General features: G+C 41.0%; 1 protein-coding gene and 2 pseudogenes across 6 annotated transcripts in view; all 3 read left to right on the forward strand.

Moving 5' to 3' along the window:
* PPP3CC (protein phosphatase 3 catalytic subunit gamma) overlaps window positions 1-17,713 on the forward strand; it is a 104,713-nt gene that overhangs the window by 43,793 nt on the left and 43,207 nt on the right. For all 4 annotated transcript variants that reach the window (XM_033228015.1, XM_033228036.1, XM_033228024.1 and 1 more), the window contains exon 4: window positions 14,961-15,072. In XM_033228015.1, coding sequence (XP_033083906.1) covers window positions 14,961-15,072 — 112 coding nt within the window. The remainder of the gene's footprint in view (window positions 1-14,960; window positions 15,073-17,713) is intronic.
* On the forward strand, window positions 3,379-4,392 carry LOC117093203 (annotated as a pseudogene). Its single transcript, XR_004441063.1, has one exon. The product of XR_004441063.1 is annotated as a polyadenylate-binding protein 2-like (transcript).
* LOC117093209 lies at window positions 7,398-10,095 on the forward strand (annotated as a pseudogene). Its single transcript, XR_004441066.1, has one exon. The product of XR_004441066.1 is annotated as a transcription factor BTF3-like (transcript).

The raw sequence follows: 17,713 nt of genomic DNA on the forward strand, positions 1-17,713 counted from the left end.
TTATGGCTTTTGTTTTAGAGTTTTGGTCATGAGATAGTAAAACACTCGCCAATTTATAAAAAACAGTTGGATCCAGATTATCTTTCTGACAAAATGGAATAAGGCCAAACTTAATGTTCTTTTTTAAAACTGGCAATATTATAAGGGTTGTGAACTAAATTTTGAGTAACATAGTTTGAGTCAGTTACCAATAAACTGGATTCGACACAGAATAGTTAATTGTGGAAATATGACTGAATTATCTTCTAACAAGATCTGTTCAATATTTTCTTGGTCTCAATTCTTTATCCTTGAAGATAAAAGTGTTGCCATTCCTTTTACTATGGGCAGGCTGTCTTTACATGGGAATTTCATTTTTGCAAAGGAAACAGCATGAAGGTCAAAATGATTTTCTTTAATATCTGCCGGTTTTAAGTGTTTTACTTAAATGGTCAGTATGCCAGAATAGCCAAAGAGTTTTGAAAAAAGAGAGTTTAGTTTAGAAAAAGATGAGAGGAGGCAGAGCGGGAGGGGAAAGCTCTATAGAGGAAAGTGTTTCAGCTAGCTTTGAGGGAGTATTTTTTTTAGGAAGTCATTCTTTGAGTCCTGAATCCTTTTTTTTAGCCTTAAAATATCAATGAGATATGCATATCTTATTTGCTGTGATTGTTTTATGACTGTGGTCTTTTAGTTTAAAGAACAACAGACTGTTTGAATGATCCTTATAATGTTTGAACATGTTACCAGCTGGAATCCCAGAAAATATCTTGGCATGCCTTTGAATTTTGAGAGCCCATTTTATTGTGGGTGCTCTGGTTTAATCCCAAATACACAAAAACCAATTAAATGTAAGCACTGAATTTGGAAAGGCCAAATAAACGCAAGCACAGATGGGAAAATAAAGTACCCACTTACCAAGAAGGACGATAAGAAGCCTTCTCCAACTGAAAGAAAAAAGAGAGATCCCAAGGCCTCCACCCAAAGGGAAAAAGCCCTTCCCTGAGACCCCACAGCCAGGGTCTACAAGGAGGAAGAGTCTTCCTTAATAGGAGATCTCTCAGCCAGAGCAGACTGGAAGGGAAAAGACACCGTCCCATCCAAATCCCAGATAAAACAGAACTCAACCAAAATCGGGAGTTCAGTCCAAGAATGACTCACTAAGGGAAAAAGAGGCAGCTTGCAGAAGCTGGTAGGGGAGGGGGTGGCTTTCAGAGTGTGGCTACCTCATACTGTAGTTCCAATGGCTGCTGATATTCTCTGAGATGAGTCAGCCTTAGACTTATACTTGACCAAGTATATCAAAGTCAAATGAAACATGGAGATGAATCTCTGAAATTAAGATGTTTTATTCGTGAAGAAAGAATTGCAGTTTAGGGCATGCATGCAGACAGAATGGTATGTCTGAAGAACAAAGAGAAGGTTAGAGGTTTTATGAAAAAGAGAAATGTTATATACTGCTCTTTGAGAAAGTTCATCGACACTAGTAAGATTCTGGAGGGCTTGCCGGTTTTGAGTGGTGAGTGATGGCCGTGGGTAAAATTAGCCTTAGAATTTCAGCAGATCATTTCAGTAGCCATTAGATAAAACTGGTTTCCAGTAATAGCAGGCAGTTTCAGCAGACACGGTTTTTGCAGAGAATTACATTTTTGGGGCTATGTTATATGTCCTGAGTGCTTCCCCCCCGCCTCTGCCCTCTTGACTTTGTTTTAGTTGGGTATGACAGGAATAACCCAGTTCATATGATCAACTTTCACAGTAGTTAATGATATAAATACCTTAATTTATTTCATCATTGCTCTACTGTTGGAAAAATAGGTTTATAGCAGGTCATGCTATTGCGTACATTTTCCCTCCATCTTCCCTACAAACAATATCTCTATTTTATTCAGATAAATGAGATTCGGGTTGCAGGGAGAACCTTTGATTTCAGGGAAGGAAGGCCCTTATCCCATCCCCAGGGAATGAATTCTGATTGGTCTTAACTAGACAATCAATTTCCTGTCACTCATGACTGGTCTAGGGGTAAACACTGGATTTTCTTTTAACCAGTAATAAATAAAAGGAACTCAGCTGGGTTTTTGTTTGTTCGCTTGCTTTTGGAAACACTCTTTCTTGATGAAAAGACTATTGCAAGGTCGAAGCTTTTGGACTCCCTTTCCACCATGTCACTTCATATGTGGATGTGTGTACTGTAGCAGCCATGCTGTGACTATGAGGAGGAGACATGACTAAGGAGGAAAAAGCAGACCTGTCAATCGCAGATCACAGAGATACAGAGGGCTTGGTTTCTTGGTGAAGATGTTGAACTAGTACACCAAACCTGGACATCTCATCTCCAGACTTGATGTTTTTTTTTTTTGAGACAGAGTCTCACTCACTCTGTCGCCCAGGCTGGAGTGCAGTGGGGCACCATCTCGGCTCATTGCAACCTCCGCCTCCCAGGTTCAAGTGATCCTCCTGTCTCAGCCTCTCAGCCTCCCGAGTAGCTAGGATTACAGGCACCCACCACCACGCCTGGCTAATTTTTGTATTTTTAGTAGAGACAGGGTTTCACCGTGTTGGCCAGGCTAGTTTCAAACTCCTGACCTCAGGAGATCTGCCTGCCTCAGCCTCCCAGAGTGCTGGGATTACAGGCATGAGCCACTGCGCCGGGCCCAGACTTCGTGTTTTATGAGATATTTAAATATTTTACACAACAGCAAGTTGGATTTGGTTATCACTTGTATTTAAATGGTACAAGGTTGTTTTCCAGTTATTTCCATTCTGCACATTGCTGAAGTTAACATCTTTTTGAATATATCCGTGATGGCATTTCAGATACTTAGATCAGATTCTCACACATGAAGTAACTGGATGAAAGAGTAGATCATTTTTAAGACTTCTGTCGCTGATAAAACAGAATAGTAAGGTTTTTTTTTTCTTTGAGCCTTTTGATGTTCCCTCCTCATTTGTACCTATTACAAAGTGCTGACTGGGCACAGTGGCTCACGCCAGTAATCCTAGCACTTTGGGAGGCCAAGGAGGGTGGGTCATCTGAGGTGAGGAGTTCGAGACCAGCCTGGGCGACATGGTGAAACCCCGTCTCTACTAAAAATACAAAAAATTAACCACATGTGGTGATGCATGCCTGTAGTCCTAGCTACTCGGGAGGCTGAGGCAGGAGAATCGCATGAACCCTGGTGGTAGAGGTTGCAGTGAGCCTAGATCATGCCCCTGCATTCTGGCCCAGGTGACCGAGTGAGACTCCGTCTAAAGAGAATAAAAATAAAAACAAAGTGCTTCCTCTTCCTCTGTGAGAGGGGAAGCTAAATTTGAGTTTTCTTTAATTGATTTTGTGAGAAAAGAAAAGATTAAAGGGAACATTTTCAGCAAAGATATATTGTATTAAATGCACAGAAGCCAGTCTGAGCGGCGATGGCGATGGCGGCGGCGGCGGCCAGCAGCAGCGGGGGCTGCGGGCGGTCAGGGCTCCGGGCCGGGGCGGCGGCGCCATCTTGTGCCCGGGGCCGGTGGGGAGGCCGGAGAGGGGGCCCCGGGGGGCATAGGGGACTACGGGAACGGCCTGGAGTCTGAGGAACTGGAGCCTGAGGAGCTGCTGCTGGAGCCCGAGCCCGAAGAGGAGCCGCCCCGGCCCCGCGCCCACCCCCGCTCCGGGAGCTCCGGGCCCTGGGCCTGGTTCGGGAGCCCCCGGCAGCCAAGAGGAGGAGGAGGAGCCGGGACTGGTCGAGGGTGACCCGGGGGACGGCGCCATTGAGGACCCGGAGCTGGAAGCTATCAAAGCTCGAGTCGGAGATGGAGGAAGAAGCTGAGAAGCTAAAGGAGCTACAGAACGAGGTAGAGAAGCAGATGAATATGAGTCCACCTCCAGGCAATGCTGGCCCAGTGATCATGTCCATTGAGGAGAAGATGGAGGCTGATGCCCGTTCCATCTATGTTGGCAATGTGGACTATGGTGCAACAGCAGAAGAGCTGGAAGCTCACTTTCATGGCTGTGGATCAGTCAACCGTGTTACAATACTCTGTGACAAATTTAGTGGCCATCCCAAAGGGTTTGCGTATATAGAGTTCTCAGACAAAGAGTCAGTGAGGACTTCCTTGGCCTTAGATGAGTCCCTATTTAGAGGAAGGCAAATCAAGGTGATCCCAAAACGAACCAACAGACCAGGCATCAGCACAACAGACCGGGGTTTTCCACGAGCCCGCTACCGCGCCCGGACCACCAACTACAACAGTTCCCGCTCTCGATTCTACAGTGGTTTTAACAGCAGGCCCCGGGGTCGCGTCTACAGGGGCCGGGCTAGAGCGACATCATGGTATTCCCCTTACTAAAAAAAGTGTGTATTAGGAGGAGAGAGAGGAAAAAAAGAGGAAAGAAGGAAAAAAAAAAAGAATTAAAAAAAAAAAAAAAAAACAGAAGATGACCTTGATGGAAAAAAAATATTTTTTTTAAAAAAGATATACTGTGGAAGGGGGGAGAATCCCATAACTAACTGCTGAGGAGGGACCTGCTTTGGGGAGTAGGGGAAGGCCCAGGGAGTGGGGCAGGGGGCTGCTTATTCACTCTGGGGATTCGCCATGGACACGTCTCAACTGTGCAAGCTGCGCCCCATGTTTCCCTGCCCCACTTCACCCCCTTGGGGGCTGCTCAAGGGTAGGTGGGCGTGGGTGGTAGGAGGTTTTTTTTTTACCCAGGGCTCTGGAAGGACATCAAACTGTTCTGCTTGTTACCCTCCCTCCGTCTTCTCGCCTTTCACAGTCCCCTCCTGCCTGCTCCTGTCCAGCCAGGTCTACCACCCACCCCACCCCTCTTCTCCGGCTCCCTGCCCCTCCAGATTGCCTGGTGATCTATTTTGTTTCCTTTTGTGTTTCTTTTTCTGTCTTGAGTGTCTTTGCAGGTTTCTGTAGCCGGAAGATCTCCAATCCGCTCCCAGCGGCTCCAGTGTAAATTCCCCTTCCCCCTGGGGAAATGCACTACCTTGTTTTGGGGGGTTTAGGGGTGTTTTTGTTTTTCAGTTGTTTTGTTTTGTTTTTTTTTCCTTTGCCTTTTTTCCCTTTTATTTGGAGGGAATGGGAGGAAGTGGGAACAGGGAGGTGGGAGGTGGATTGTGTTTATTTTTTTAGCTCATTTCCAGGGGTGGGAATTTTTTTTTTAATATGTGTCATGAATAAAGTTGTTTTTGAAAATAAAAAATAAATAAATAAATGCACAGAAGCCACCAAAGAGAAAAATGTTATCAGATGACCAGGTGATATAAATGTTATTAGATGACCGATTGATGAATAGGTATTGACATACAGAAATGATTCTGGAGGCAGAGTAAAAATTCTGCTCACATAGAAGTGAAAAAATAATTGAGTGGTTGAACAGATCTCTTGATAATCATGACCTTGTAATTGAACTATACAAGACAATTGTACAGTTGTGTCCTGATACATAAAATAAGGAAATAAAACTTGAAATTAGAGGCCAAGAAGCACATCACCAAATGACATTGTACTATGGGTGGATTGTGCCTTTATATATTTCATTACCTCAAAAAGGTGAGTTGGAAGGCACAAATGTATACCCAAATAAATCAAAAGATATATTGTGTTCTTTTTTGGGAAATGTAGGTATAGAAAAGATAAAGTGCATTCTAAATTTATATATTGATTTAATATAACTTTTCCTTGGAATATTTTGTGAAAATTGGTATCTTGGTAATGAAATTTAACCCCTCAAAAGAATAAAGCCACATAAGGTTATTTATTTATATATGTCTATATGTTTAAGCTTTATGATTATTTTGCAATGTCTGTTTGAAAATGTGTACATGCTTTAATGCAGCAATTCCATTTTTGAGAACCTATGCTTTAGATGCATTCATAATTACATACAATGATGTTTAAATTGTTTGTCACAATGATTAAAAGTTTTTTTTGGCATTTGATAAACAGGCTTCAGGGATACAAAATACCCTGCAATGTGTAGGAGACTCCTAAACAACGAAGAATGAATGATTCTCAGGTTGTCAACAGTGCCTGTGTTAGATTCTGGGGATCTAACATGGAGATGCACAAGCAAAGTCCTTTACTGTATTTTCTGGTGACAGGGACTGCATCATGTATTTGTTTACCATCCATGAGAACCAAATTAGAGGAAGGGGCTAAAGCAGGACAGGAGCAGCTAACTTGGAGTGGTCAGGGTAGGATCTTTTGAGGAGGCAATTTTTGAACAGAATGACCTGTGGGAACAAGCTGTGCATAGATCAAGGGAACTACATTCCAGGCAGAGGATACAACCAGTGTAAAAGTTCACAGGCAGAAGCAAGTCTAGGGCAGTCCATGTATAGAAATGAGGCTGTCGAGGCTAGACAGAATAGTGAGTAAGGGAGAGATGGAAGAGATGCAGAGACTTGGACAGATAGATGATGTCAGGACTAGTAAACCATGTCAGTGCATTTGGGTTTTATTCTGAATGTGCTAGGAAGTTGTTGGAGGAATTTTTTTTTTTTTTTTTTTGAGCGGGGGAGTGACGTATTCACATTTATGTTTTAAAACAATTACTTCGGCTGTTATAAGGTCAGTCGACTTTTGGAGCCCAAAAGCAAGTGCAGGGAGACCAGTGAGGATTTAATTAGTAATATGGGTGAGAGATGTCAGTGATTAGATTAGGCATACTGAGAAACATTTGGATTCAGGATTTTGAAGTCTTTCCTTTTTGAGGAGGTGGGAAAGTCTCAGCTGAATTGATCAAGCTCCTCAGGTCATGGCACATTTCTCACCAGTCTTTGCAAAGTCCTTCTTTTTTGTTTTATTCTTTTTGTCCTTATCTGTGATCTCTGAGTTCCCTACTCTCTCCCCAGTAAACACATGCTTCTCCTATATTTAATATATGCTTCAGAATACATCTAATATATATATGAATGAATGATTCTCAGATTGTCAACAGTGCCTGTGTTAGATTCTGGGGAGCTAACATGGAGATGCACAAGCAAAGTCCTTTACTGTATTTTCTAGTGAGAGGGACAGCATATATATGCAATAAATATATGTTGTATATATTATATACATATAATAAACATATACATATATAATAAATAAATAAATAAATAAATATATTCATTAATTTGAGACAGAGTTTTGCTCTGTCTTCCAGGCTGGAGTACAGTGGCATGATCTCGGCTCACTACAACCTCCACCTCCCAGGTTCAAACAGTTCTCCTCCTCAGCCTCCCCAGTAACTGGGATTACAGGCACATGCTACCATGCCCAGTAATTTTTTTTGTATTTTTAGTAGGGACAGGGTTTCACCATGTTAACTAGGATGGTCTCGATCTCCTGACCTCGTGATCCACCTACCTCAGCCTCCCAAAGTGCTGGGATTACAGGCATGAGCTGCCACATCCAGCCAATATGTCTAATATATTAATTTTTTAATATATAGAACTTTTACAGATAAAATATTTTAATTTTACATAAATGATATGATGCTGTCCAGTAGTCCTGAAATGTTACCATACATCATTATTACCTGGAAGGCTTGTGCAAACACAGGTTGCAGGGCCCTGACCCTGTTTCTGATTAATCAGGCCTGGGGTGGAACCTGGCAATCTATAGTCTGTTGGGTTCCCAGGTGATGCTCTTTATCACACTTTGAGATGAATGTGACTACACTTTGAGAACTACTGTTGTAGTGCTATTTATACTGTTGACTTTTTTCACTTACCACTGTGTTTTTAAGATGTACCCAGGTTACTAGTATATGTGCCTCTAGTTGATTGCTTTCTGCCTGTTGTATAGAATTTCATAGTATTTATCTGTGACACTTTAGTTCTCTGTTCTGCTTGGTGGACACCTAGTTTAACTCCAATTTCTTTCTAAAATGAACACTGCTATGATGAACACCTTCATATAAATCTACCATGATTTAATGTCTATAGGGTTTATGAACAAAATGGGATTGCCAGGAGAAAGGGTGTGTGCATTCATACTTGAACTGAGCATTAATTGCCAAATGGCTCTTCAGAATGGCTGTGCAAGTCTCTATTCCTACCAGTAGCACTGAAGAATTCCTATTTCCTCACATCCCTCCTTCCAGAATATGATTTTATCTCATATTATAATACTTGCCAATATAATGGGTATAAAGTAGTGTTCTACTGTTTTAATTAATGTTTCTCTAATTACTAATAAAATCAAGCATCTCATATGCCAGCCATTCAGCTCTTGCACTCACTCTCAGGAGTTTCTTATATGACCTTTCAGAGATAAGTTAAATGTATACTAGCATATTTGAAAATCTAATGAAAAAATAGTGTACTTGTCGCTATACATTGCCCTTTAGGTGTTGCTTTATCTGAGTCCCACAGATTTGGATATGTATTGCTTTCATTGTCATTCAGTATTTTATATTTTAAGAATTTTCTTAATGAAGTGGTATGTTTTTTCTTTACAGTCATGTAGGTTTTTTTAGAGCTAGTATTTTGTTACTGATTATTGATTTAATGTAATTTGATTAAAGAACATGATTAGAATAATATTCATTCTTTGAAATTTATTGAGACTCCTTGTGGTATAGTACAGAGTAGATTTTTGTGATTGTCCCATATATACTTGGAAAGAATGTGTATTCTCTACTTGTTGAGCTATTCTTTATAACTTTGACTATTTTTTTCTGCTTGCACTATCAGTTACTTTCAGCATTGTGTCAAAATTTCCAACAATTACAGTGTCATGCATCGCTTAATAAGGAGGGTACATTCTGAGAAATGGGTGCCGATTTTGCTGTTGTGAAATCATCATACAGTGTACCTACATAAACCTAGATGGTGTGGCCTGCTACACACCTAGGCTACATGGTATAGCCTGTTGCTCTCAGGCTACAAACCTGTACAGCATGTTATTGTGCTGAATACTGTAAGCAATTGTAACACAAGGGTAAGTATTGTGTGTCTAAACATATCTAGACATAGAAAAGATATAATAAAAAAATAAAAGATAAAAAATGGAATACCTGTATAAAGTACTTATCATGAATGAATTGTACAGGACTGGAAGTTGCTCTGGGTGAATCAGTGAATGATGAGTGAATGTGAAGTCCTAAGACATTGTTGTATACTACTGGATACTTTATAAACACTGTACACTTACACTGCACTAAATTTATTAAAAAGTATTTTTCTTTCTTCAATAATGAATTAGCCTTAGCTTACTGTAACTTTTTACTTTATAAGATTTTTAATTTTGAGCTGCCATCTTGCGTACCCCGTGTGTGTGCACCTAATCTCAGCTGGTCCACCCGAGACCCCCTAAGCACCAACCCTAGCCCCCCGCGTGGCCCCTTATCTGCTGAGAGAAGATGAAAGAAACAATTATGAGCCAGGAAAAACTCGCCAAACTGCAGGCACAAGTGCGCATTGGTGGGAAAGGAACGGCTTGCAGAAAGAAGAAGGTGGTTCGTAGAACAGCCACAGCAGATGATAAAAAACTTGAGTTCTCCTTAAAGAAGTTAGGGGTAAACAATATCTCTGGTATTGAAGAGGTGAATATGTTTACAAACCAAGGAACAGTGATCCACTTTAACAACAGAGATGCCAGCAAACATTTTCACCAGTACAGGCCATGCTGAGACAAAGCAGTTGATGGAAATGCTCCCCAGCATCTTAAGCCAGCTTGGTGCAGACTGTCTGACTAGTTTAAGGAGACTGGCTGAAGCTCTGCCCAAACAGTCTGTGGATGGAAAAGCACCCCTTGCTATTGGAAAGGATGACAATTATGAAGTTCCAGATCTTGTGGAGAATTTTGATGAGGCTTCCAAGCATGAGGCAAACTGAATTGAGTCAACTTCTGAAGATAAAACTTGAAGAAGTTACTGGGAGCTGCTATTTTATATTATGACTGCTTTTTAAGAAATTTTTGTTTATGGATCTGATAAAATCTAGATCTCTAATATTTTTAAGCTCAAGCCCTTGGACACTGCAGCTCTTTTCAGTTTTTGCTTATGCACAATTCATTCTTTGCAGCTAATTAAGCCGAAGGAGCCTGGGAATCAAGTTTGAAACGAAGGTTAATAAAGTTCTTTGCCTAGTATACCCCCCAAAAAATTTTTTTTTAAAATTTTTTTAACTTTTTGACTCTTTTGTAATACCACTTAGCTTACAAGTGGTATTAGGAGTGAATGTGAAGGCCTAAGACTTATGCAGCTGTACAAAAATATTTTTTACTTATATTCTTATTCTGTAAACTTTATTAAAAAATTGTTTTACTTTTAAAATTTTTTGGTAAGAATGAAGACACACACACACACCACACACACACACGTGCATGCACGCCTAGGCCTATAGAGGGTCAGGATCATCAGTATCACTGTCTTTCACCTCCACATCTTGTCCCACTAGAAGGCCTTCAGGGGCAGTAACAGTCATGGAGCTGTCATGTCCTGTAACAGTGCCTTCTGCTAGAATCCCTCCTGAAGGACCTGCCATATTAACAATGAGCCTTTTTCTTTTATAAATAGAAGAAACAAACTTGAAAATAATTATAAAAAGTACAGTATAGTAAATACACAAACCAGTAAATTTATCATTAGGTATTATGTACTGTACATAATTGTATGTGCTATACTTTTATACAACTGGCAGTGCAGTAGGTTTTTTTACATCAGCATCACCACAAACATGTAATGCCTGCATGTAGACATTATGATGGCTACATCACTAGGATGTGGGAATTTTTCAGTTCCATTTTAATTTTATGGGACCATTGTCCTGTATGTGGTGTGTTGTTGACTGTAACAGCATTACGTGGTGCATGACTATATTGATTTATCTGTTTTTCAACATAGTCGTCTGTATTAGTTCTTTTTCATGCTGCTGATAAAGACATGCCCAAAATTGGGAACAAAAAGAGGTTTAATTGGACTTAACAAATCCACATGGCTGGGGAGGCCTCAGAATCATGGCAGGAGGCAAAAGGCAAAAGGTACTTCTTACATGGTGGTGGCAAGAATGAAGAAAAAGCAGAAGTGGAAACCCCTGATAAACCCATCAGATCTCATGAGACTTTTTCACTATTACAAGAATAGCACAGGAAAGACCAGCCCCCATGATTCAGTTACTGTCCCCTGGGTGTGGGAATTCTGGCAGCTACCATTCAAGTTGAGATTTGGGTGGGGACACTGCCAAAGCATATTAGCCTCTCAATTTTTGCTTGTGTTTTGAGGCTGTGAAATATATACGGAATATTTCATAATTGGTGTATACAATTGATTATCATCATTCATGGGTTCTGTATCTGCAAATATGTCTATGCCTCCTTGCTAAAATTTATTTGTAACCTCAAAATCAATACAGTGCTTTTGTAGTCACTGGTAGACATGTGGAGAGTGATCTGCTGCTTTGAGTCTCCCAACGCACATGTTGCCACCTCAGACTAAACAAGGCCACACTCTCCCTTCTTGTTTTAGCTCTCATGCTTTAAACAAGTATTCTTTTCATAGTCTATTTAGTGCCTGAATGCCTGCTATAGGTAACCAATCTCTTTAGTTTTTGGGTTTATCTTTCCTGCATTTTTTATGTACAAAGGAGATACATACATATGAATTTCATATATCTTCTTTATTATATAGAGGGTGGCATACTATAGCTACTCTTGTACTTTTTTTTAGGAGACAGAGTCTCACTGTGTCACCCAGGTTGGAGTGCAGTGGCATGATCATTATCATAGCTCACTATAGCCTCAAACTCCTTGCCTCAAGGGATCCTCCTGCCTCAGCCTCCTAAATAGCTGGGACTACAGGCATGTGACCACCATAGCTGGCTAATTTTTAAAGGTTTTGTAGATATGGGATCTTGCTGTATTGCCCAGGTTGGTCTTAAACTCCTAGCCTCAAGCTATCCTCCTACCTTGGCCTCCTAAAGCACTGGGATTGCATTTGTGAGCCATTATGCCCAGCCATACTTTGCTTTTTTCATCTAAAAATGTATTCTGGAAATCACTCTAAATCAGTTTATAGAGATCTTCCTCATCCTTGTGCTTTATTGTTTGAGCGTATCATAGCTTAGCCTCTCTCCTGTGCATGGTCATTTAGGTTGTTCCTAATATTTTACTATTACACACATGCTACAGCCTTGTGCATATTCATATTGTTGGAAGTGTGTCTTCAGGGTGGATTCCTAGAAGTGGGTCAAAAGTTAAATGAATGTGTAGTTTTGTCAGTTTGGCCAAATTGTTTTTTTTACTATGCAAATTATATTATTTATTATTATTATTATTATTATTTTGGGGATGGAGTTTTGCTCTGTCGCCCAGGCTGGAGTTCAATGGTGTGATCTAAGCTTACTGCAACCTCTACCTCCCAGGTTCAAGCGATTCTCCTGCCTCAGCCTCCCGAGTAGCTGGGATTACAGGCACCTGTCACCATGCCCAGCAAATTTTTGTATGTTTAGTAGAGACGAGGTTTCACCATGTTGGCCAGGCTGGTCTCAAACTCCTGACCTCAGGTTATCTGCCTGCCTCACCTCCCAAAGTGCTGGGATTGCAGGTGTGAGCCACTGCACCTGGCCTATTTTCATTTTTGTGTGGTCAAGTTTACCCATCTTTTATTTTATTGTGTCTGGATTTTTAGTCATTGGTTACACAGTTCTTACCTACATCAATTTTGAACTACACTGGGCTTAAGAACTCACTCATGTTTTCTTCTAGAACTTGTGTGGTTTTATCTTTTTACATTTAGATTGCCCATCCTTGGCCGGGCGCGGTGGCTCAAGCCTGTAATCCCAGCACTTTGGGAGGCCGAGACGGGCGGATCACGAGGTCAGGAGATCGAGACCATCCTGGTGAACACAGTGAAACCCCGTCTCTACTAAAAATACAAAAACTAGCCGGGCGAGGTGGCGGGCGCCTGTAGTCCCAGCTTCTCGGAGGCTGAGGCAGGAGAATGGCGTAAACCCGGGAGGCGGAGCTTGCAGTGAGCTGAGATCCGGCCACTGCACTCCAGCCTGGGCGACAGAGCGAGACTCCGTCTCAACAAAAAAAAAAAAAAAAAAAGATTGCCCATCCTTTTGTTGTTTATTGTACATTGTGTAAGATGTGGATCTAACTTTATCTTTTTTTTTAAATGGCAGCCACCTGACCCAGAGCCATTTATTTAAAAGTTCATCATTATTACCGTGATTTGAGATGCCACCTTTATTATTTACCATGTTTTTATAGGTACTTTTATACTGTATCTGTAGTATAAAATTCCACTAATATATTTATCTACATAAGGCCAGTACCACTGTTTTGATTATAGACGTTTGTATGTTTTAACATCTGGTAGGGCTAGTCTGCCCTCATAGTGTCTCTTTTTAGCATTTTCCTGGCTATTCTTTCTTGCATGCTCATTTTTCCATGTTAATTTTAGTGTCAACTTGTCTAACTCCATAAAGTAGCTTGTTTGTATTTTTCCTGGAATTTCAATGACTTAAATTAGGGAGAACTGTAATCTTTTTTTTTTTTTTTTTTTTGAGACAGAGTCTCGCTCTGTCACCGAGGCTGGAATGCAGTGGCGTGATCTTGGCTCACTGCAACCTCTGCCTCCCATGTTCCAGTGATTCTCCTGCCTCAGCTTCCCAGGGTAGCTGGGATTACAGGCACTCGCCACTACGCCTGGCTAATTTTTGTATTTTTAGTAGAGGCGGGGTTTCACCATCTTGGCCAGGCTGTTCTCGAACTCCTGACCTCAGGTGATCTGCCCACTTTGGCCTCCAAAAGTGCTAGGATTACAGGCATAAGCCACTGTGCCCCGCCGAGAACTGTAATCTTTTCATGTTGATTCATTCTGTCCAAGAACAAGGAATGTCTTTCCATTATTTCATGTCTACTTTTATGTCTTATAGGGACATTTAAATTTTTTCCTTGTATGGATTTTGCGCATTTCTTGTTAAATTTATTCCTGTGTCTTTAGGCCTCTTTGTTGCTGTTACAAATGGGGATTTCTCTACCATGATGTTCTGTTGATTGTTTCTGTATAAAAGGTCTATTTTTGTTTGTTTGGAGACAGAGTTTCGCTCTTATTGCCCAGACTGGAGTGCTGTGGCGTGATCTCGGCTTGTGGCAACCTCCGCCTCCCGGGTTCAAGCAGTTCTCATGCCTCAGCCTCCCGAGTAGCTGAGATTACAGGCATGTGCCACCATGCCTGGCTAATTTTGTATTTTTAGGAGAGACAGGGTTTCTCCATGTTGGTCAGGGTAGTCTCGAACTCCCAACCTCAGGTGATCTGCCCACCTCGGCCTCCCAAAGTGCTGAGGTTACAGGTATGAGCCACTGCGCCTGGCCCTTTTTTTTTTTTTTTTTTTTGAGATGGAGTCTCCCTATGTTGCCCAGGTTGGCCTTGAACTCCTGGGCTGAAGTGAGCCACCTGCCTTAGCCTCCTGAGTAGCTGGAACCATATGCGTGCCGCTGTGCCCCACAGCTGTTGATTTTGTATGTTAATTTTATATCCTGCTACTTTACTGAATTATTTTATTATTTGAGTTAGTTTTATTGATTTTTGGGGGTTATATCTGCAAATAGAGATAGTTTTATTTTTTACCCATTCTTAACCCTCTAATTGAGGTGTAATTCAATTGGCTAATACACTTACACCAGTTTTGAACAGTAGCAGAGATAGTAAATATTCTTGCCTTGTTCCTGGTCTTAGTGGAAATGCCTTTAGTGTTTCAGAATTAAATAAAATACAGGTTTTAGGACTAATATATGTGTGAGTGGCTTTCTGAGATAGTTCTAGATATTTAGAACATGAGAACAGAGATTAGAGAGAGATTTCTGTGAAAAAATCTGTGAAAGCTACTCTATACTCTGTCAAATTCTAGGGCAGAAGTATATCACATTCAAAAGGTTTCATTTTTCAGGTTTGGAATAACAATGATATATGCCATTACAATAAGTCATTTGAATTATATAAATTGTGTTTATGCATTATAATGGTCACAAAGAAAATTTTATCTGTCTTATAGTGTGTGCTGTATTTATGGAGTTTAAAGATTAATCATCCCAAAACATTGTTCCTGCTTCGGGGAAATCATGAATGCAGGCATCTTACAGACTATTTCACCTTCAAACAGGAATGTAAGTATAATCACTCCTCTAGAACTTTTTTAGTTACCCTTTAACCTGTCCCAAGTAAATCAAACATAAAGAAAAAGAACTAATGGAATTCAAATGCTTCTTGTCCTGTTGTTACTTTTTTCACTTGCAAAGAACTAAGACTCTATCTTCTAAGGCATTTATTTTGAATATAACTTTTGGGTTCCCCCTTGTTTAAAAAATAATTAATTTGGGATATTTGGAAAGCATAGAGAAGTCTAAAGAAGATAAAAGTGTCCATAATCCCGGCCGGGCGCGGTGGCTCAAGCCTGTAATCCCAGCACTTTGGGAGGCCGAGACGGGTGGATCACTAGGTCAGGAGATCGAGACCATCCTGGCTAACACGGTGAAACCCCGTCTCTACTAAAAAATACAAAAATCTAGCCGGGCAAGGTGGCGGGTGCCTGTAGTCCCAGCTACTCGGGAGGCTGAGGCAGGAGAATGGCGTAAACCCGGGGGCGGAGCTTGCAGTGAGCTGAGATCCTGCCACTGCACTCCAGCCTGGGCGACAAAGCGAGACTCCGTCTCAAAAAAAAAAAAAAAAGTGTCCATAATCAGGTTGCAGTGAGCCAAGATCATGCCACTCTACTCCAGCCTGGGTGACAAAGCAAGATTCCGTCTCAAAAAAAAAAAGTGTCAGTAATCATGCCACTTAGAAGTAATCAGTGTTATCACACTATTTGAAATATGATTTTCCATTCTTTTTCATTATTATGAAATAGTTCAGATATATATATATATCTACCTGTATATATTTTTAAAATAAAATTGGGCTCATATGTAGTGTTTAATACATTTCTGTTTCACCTAATATAATAGCATTTTTTCCATATCATTAAATATTTTTGACAACATGGCTTGTAAGTGTTATTTTAATTTTTTTAAAGTATTCCATCTTACAAATGCACAATCATATATGTAGCTAATTTACTAACAATCATAGGATAGTTAGGTTGTTTCTAACTGTAAGCACTATTGTAATAGTAAAAATAAGTTTAATATAAAAGTAGAATTATTGGCCGGGCACGGTGGCTTATGCCTGTAATCTCAGCACTTTGGGAGACCGAGGCAGGTGGATCACAAGGTCAGGAGTTCAAGACCAGCCTGACCAACATGGTGAAACCCCTGTCTCTACTCAAAATACAAAAATTAGCCGGGTGTGGTGGTGTGCGCCTGTAATCCCAGCTACTCAGGAAGCTGAGGCAGGAAATGACTTGAATCCGGGAGACAGAGGTTGTGGTGAGCTGAGATCCTGCCACTGCACTCCAGCCTGGGCAACAGAGCGAGACTCTGACTCAAAAAGAAAAAGTAGAATTATTTTGAAAGTCAAAACATTACTTGCTGATTTAAAAAACAACACAGTGGGAAGCTGAGGCTAGACGATCCCTTCAGCCCAGGAGTTTTAGACTAGCCTTGGCAATACAGTGAGATGCTGTCTCAAAAAAACAAACTCATAGATTTCCTTGACTAGCATCTAGTACTCATAATTGGCTGCTCACTGACACACAGTGTGATGCTGACTATGTTGGGGATGTTTGGGAGATCCTGCCCCAGGGCATTTGCATTTTTAGTTCTTCTTTTCCCAGATCTCTATCTGCTTATAAGACATACATTCTATTTCATTCATGTCATTTCTTCTGAGATTTTCTCCTCTGGTTGCTTTTTAAATCATAATCTCATGATTTTACCCTCATACCCTGTTTCTTTTCATAGTGTTTATCAACACCTGAGATTTATGTATATTTATTTGTTGACTTTCTCTGCCACCAGATTGAAAGCTTCATGCCAGCAGGGATACATTTTGTTCACTGTTGTTTTCCCCAACACCCACAACAGTATTAGTTGCTCATCGAAGTTGCTTAATAAATACTGATTGAGTTCATTTGAATGAATGAGCATCTATGATTTGTATCTTCAGAACAAACTCTCAAAAAAGAATTTCTGGGTTAGAGGGCACGCACATTTTAAAGACTTTTGACATACTCTAAAGTAGTCTTCCAGAAAATATGTATATTGGGTTATACACTAAAATTTTTTTTTTATTTTTGTGATGAAAGTACTGAAATAAACGAAAGCAAAATTTTACCTGTTTTGACTTCTAAAATATTAGCATATTCTCTATAAAATAAGCTAAACTAAATCTCTTGGGTCCCATCTGGCTCTAAAATCTACCCCCCCCCTTTTTTTTTTTTTTTTTTTGAGACGGAGTCTTGCTCTGTCGCCCGGGCTGGAGTGCAGTGGCCCGATCTCAGCTCACTGCAAGCTCCGCCTCCCGGGTTTAGGCCATTCTCCTGCCTCAGCCTCCGGAGTAGCAGGGACTGCAGGCGCCCGCCACTTCGCCCGGCTAGTTTATTGTATTTTTAGTAGAGACGGGGTTTCACCGTGTTAGCCAGGACGGTCTCGATCTCCTGACCTCGTGATCCGCCCGTCTTGGCCTCCCAAAGTGCTGGGATTACAGGCTTGAGCCACCGCGCCCTGCCTTTTTTTTCTTTTTTGAGGCGGAGTCTCGCTCTGTCGCCCCGGCTGGAGTGCAGTGGCCGGATCTCAGCTCACTGCAAGCTCCGCCCCCCGGGTTTATGCCATTCTCCTATCTCAGCCTCCTGAGTAGCTGGGACTACAGGCG

This window comes from Trachypithecus francoisi, unplaced genomic scaffold (assembly GCF_009764315.1).
Source record: "Trachypithecus francoisi isolate TF-2019V2 unplaced genomic scaffold, Tfra_2.0 Contig01440, whole genome shotgun sequence".
NCBI lineage: Eukaryota > Metazoa > Chordata > Mammalia > Primates > Cercopithecidae > Trachypithecus > Trachypithecus francoisi.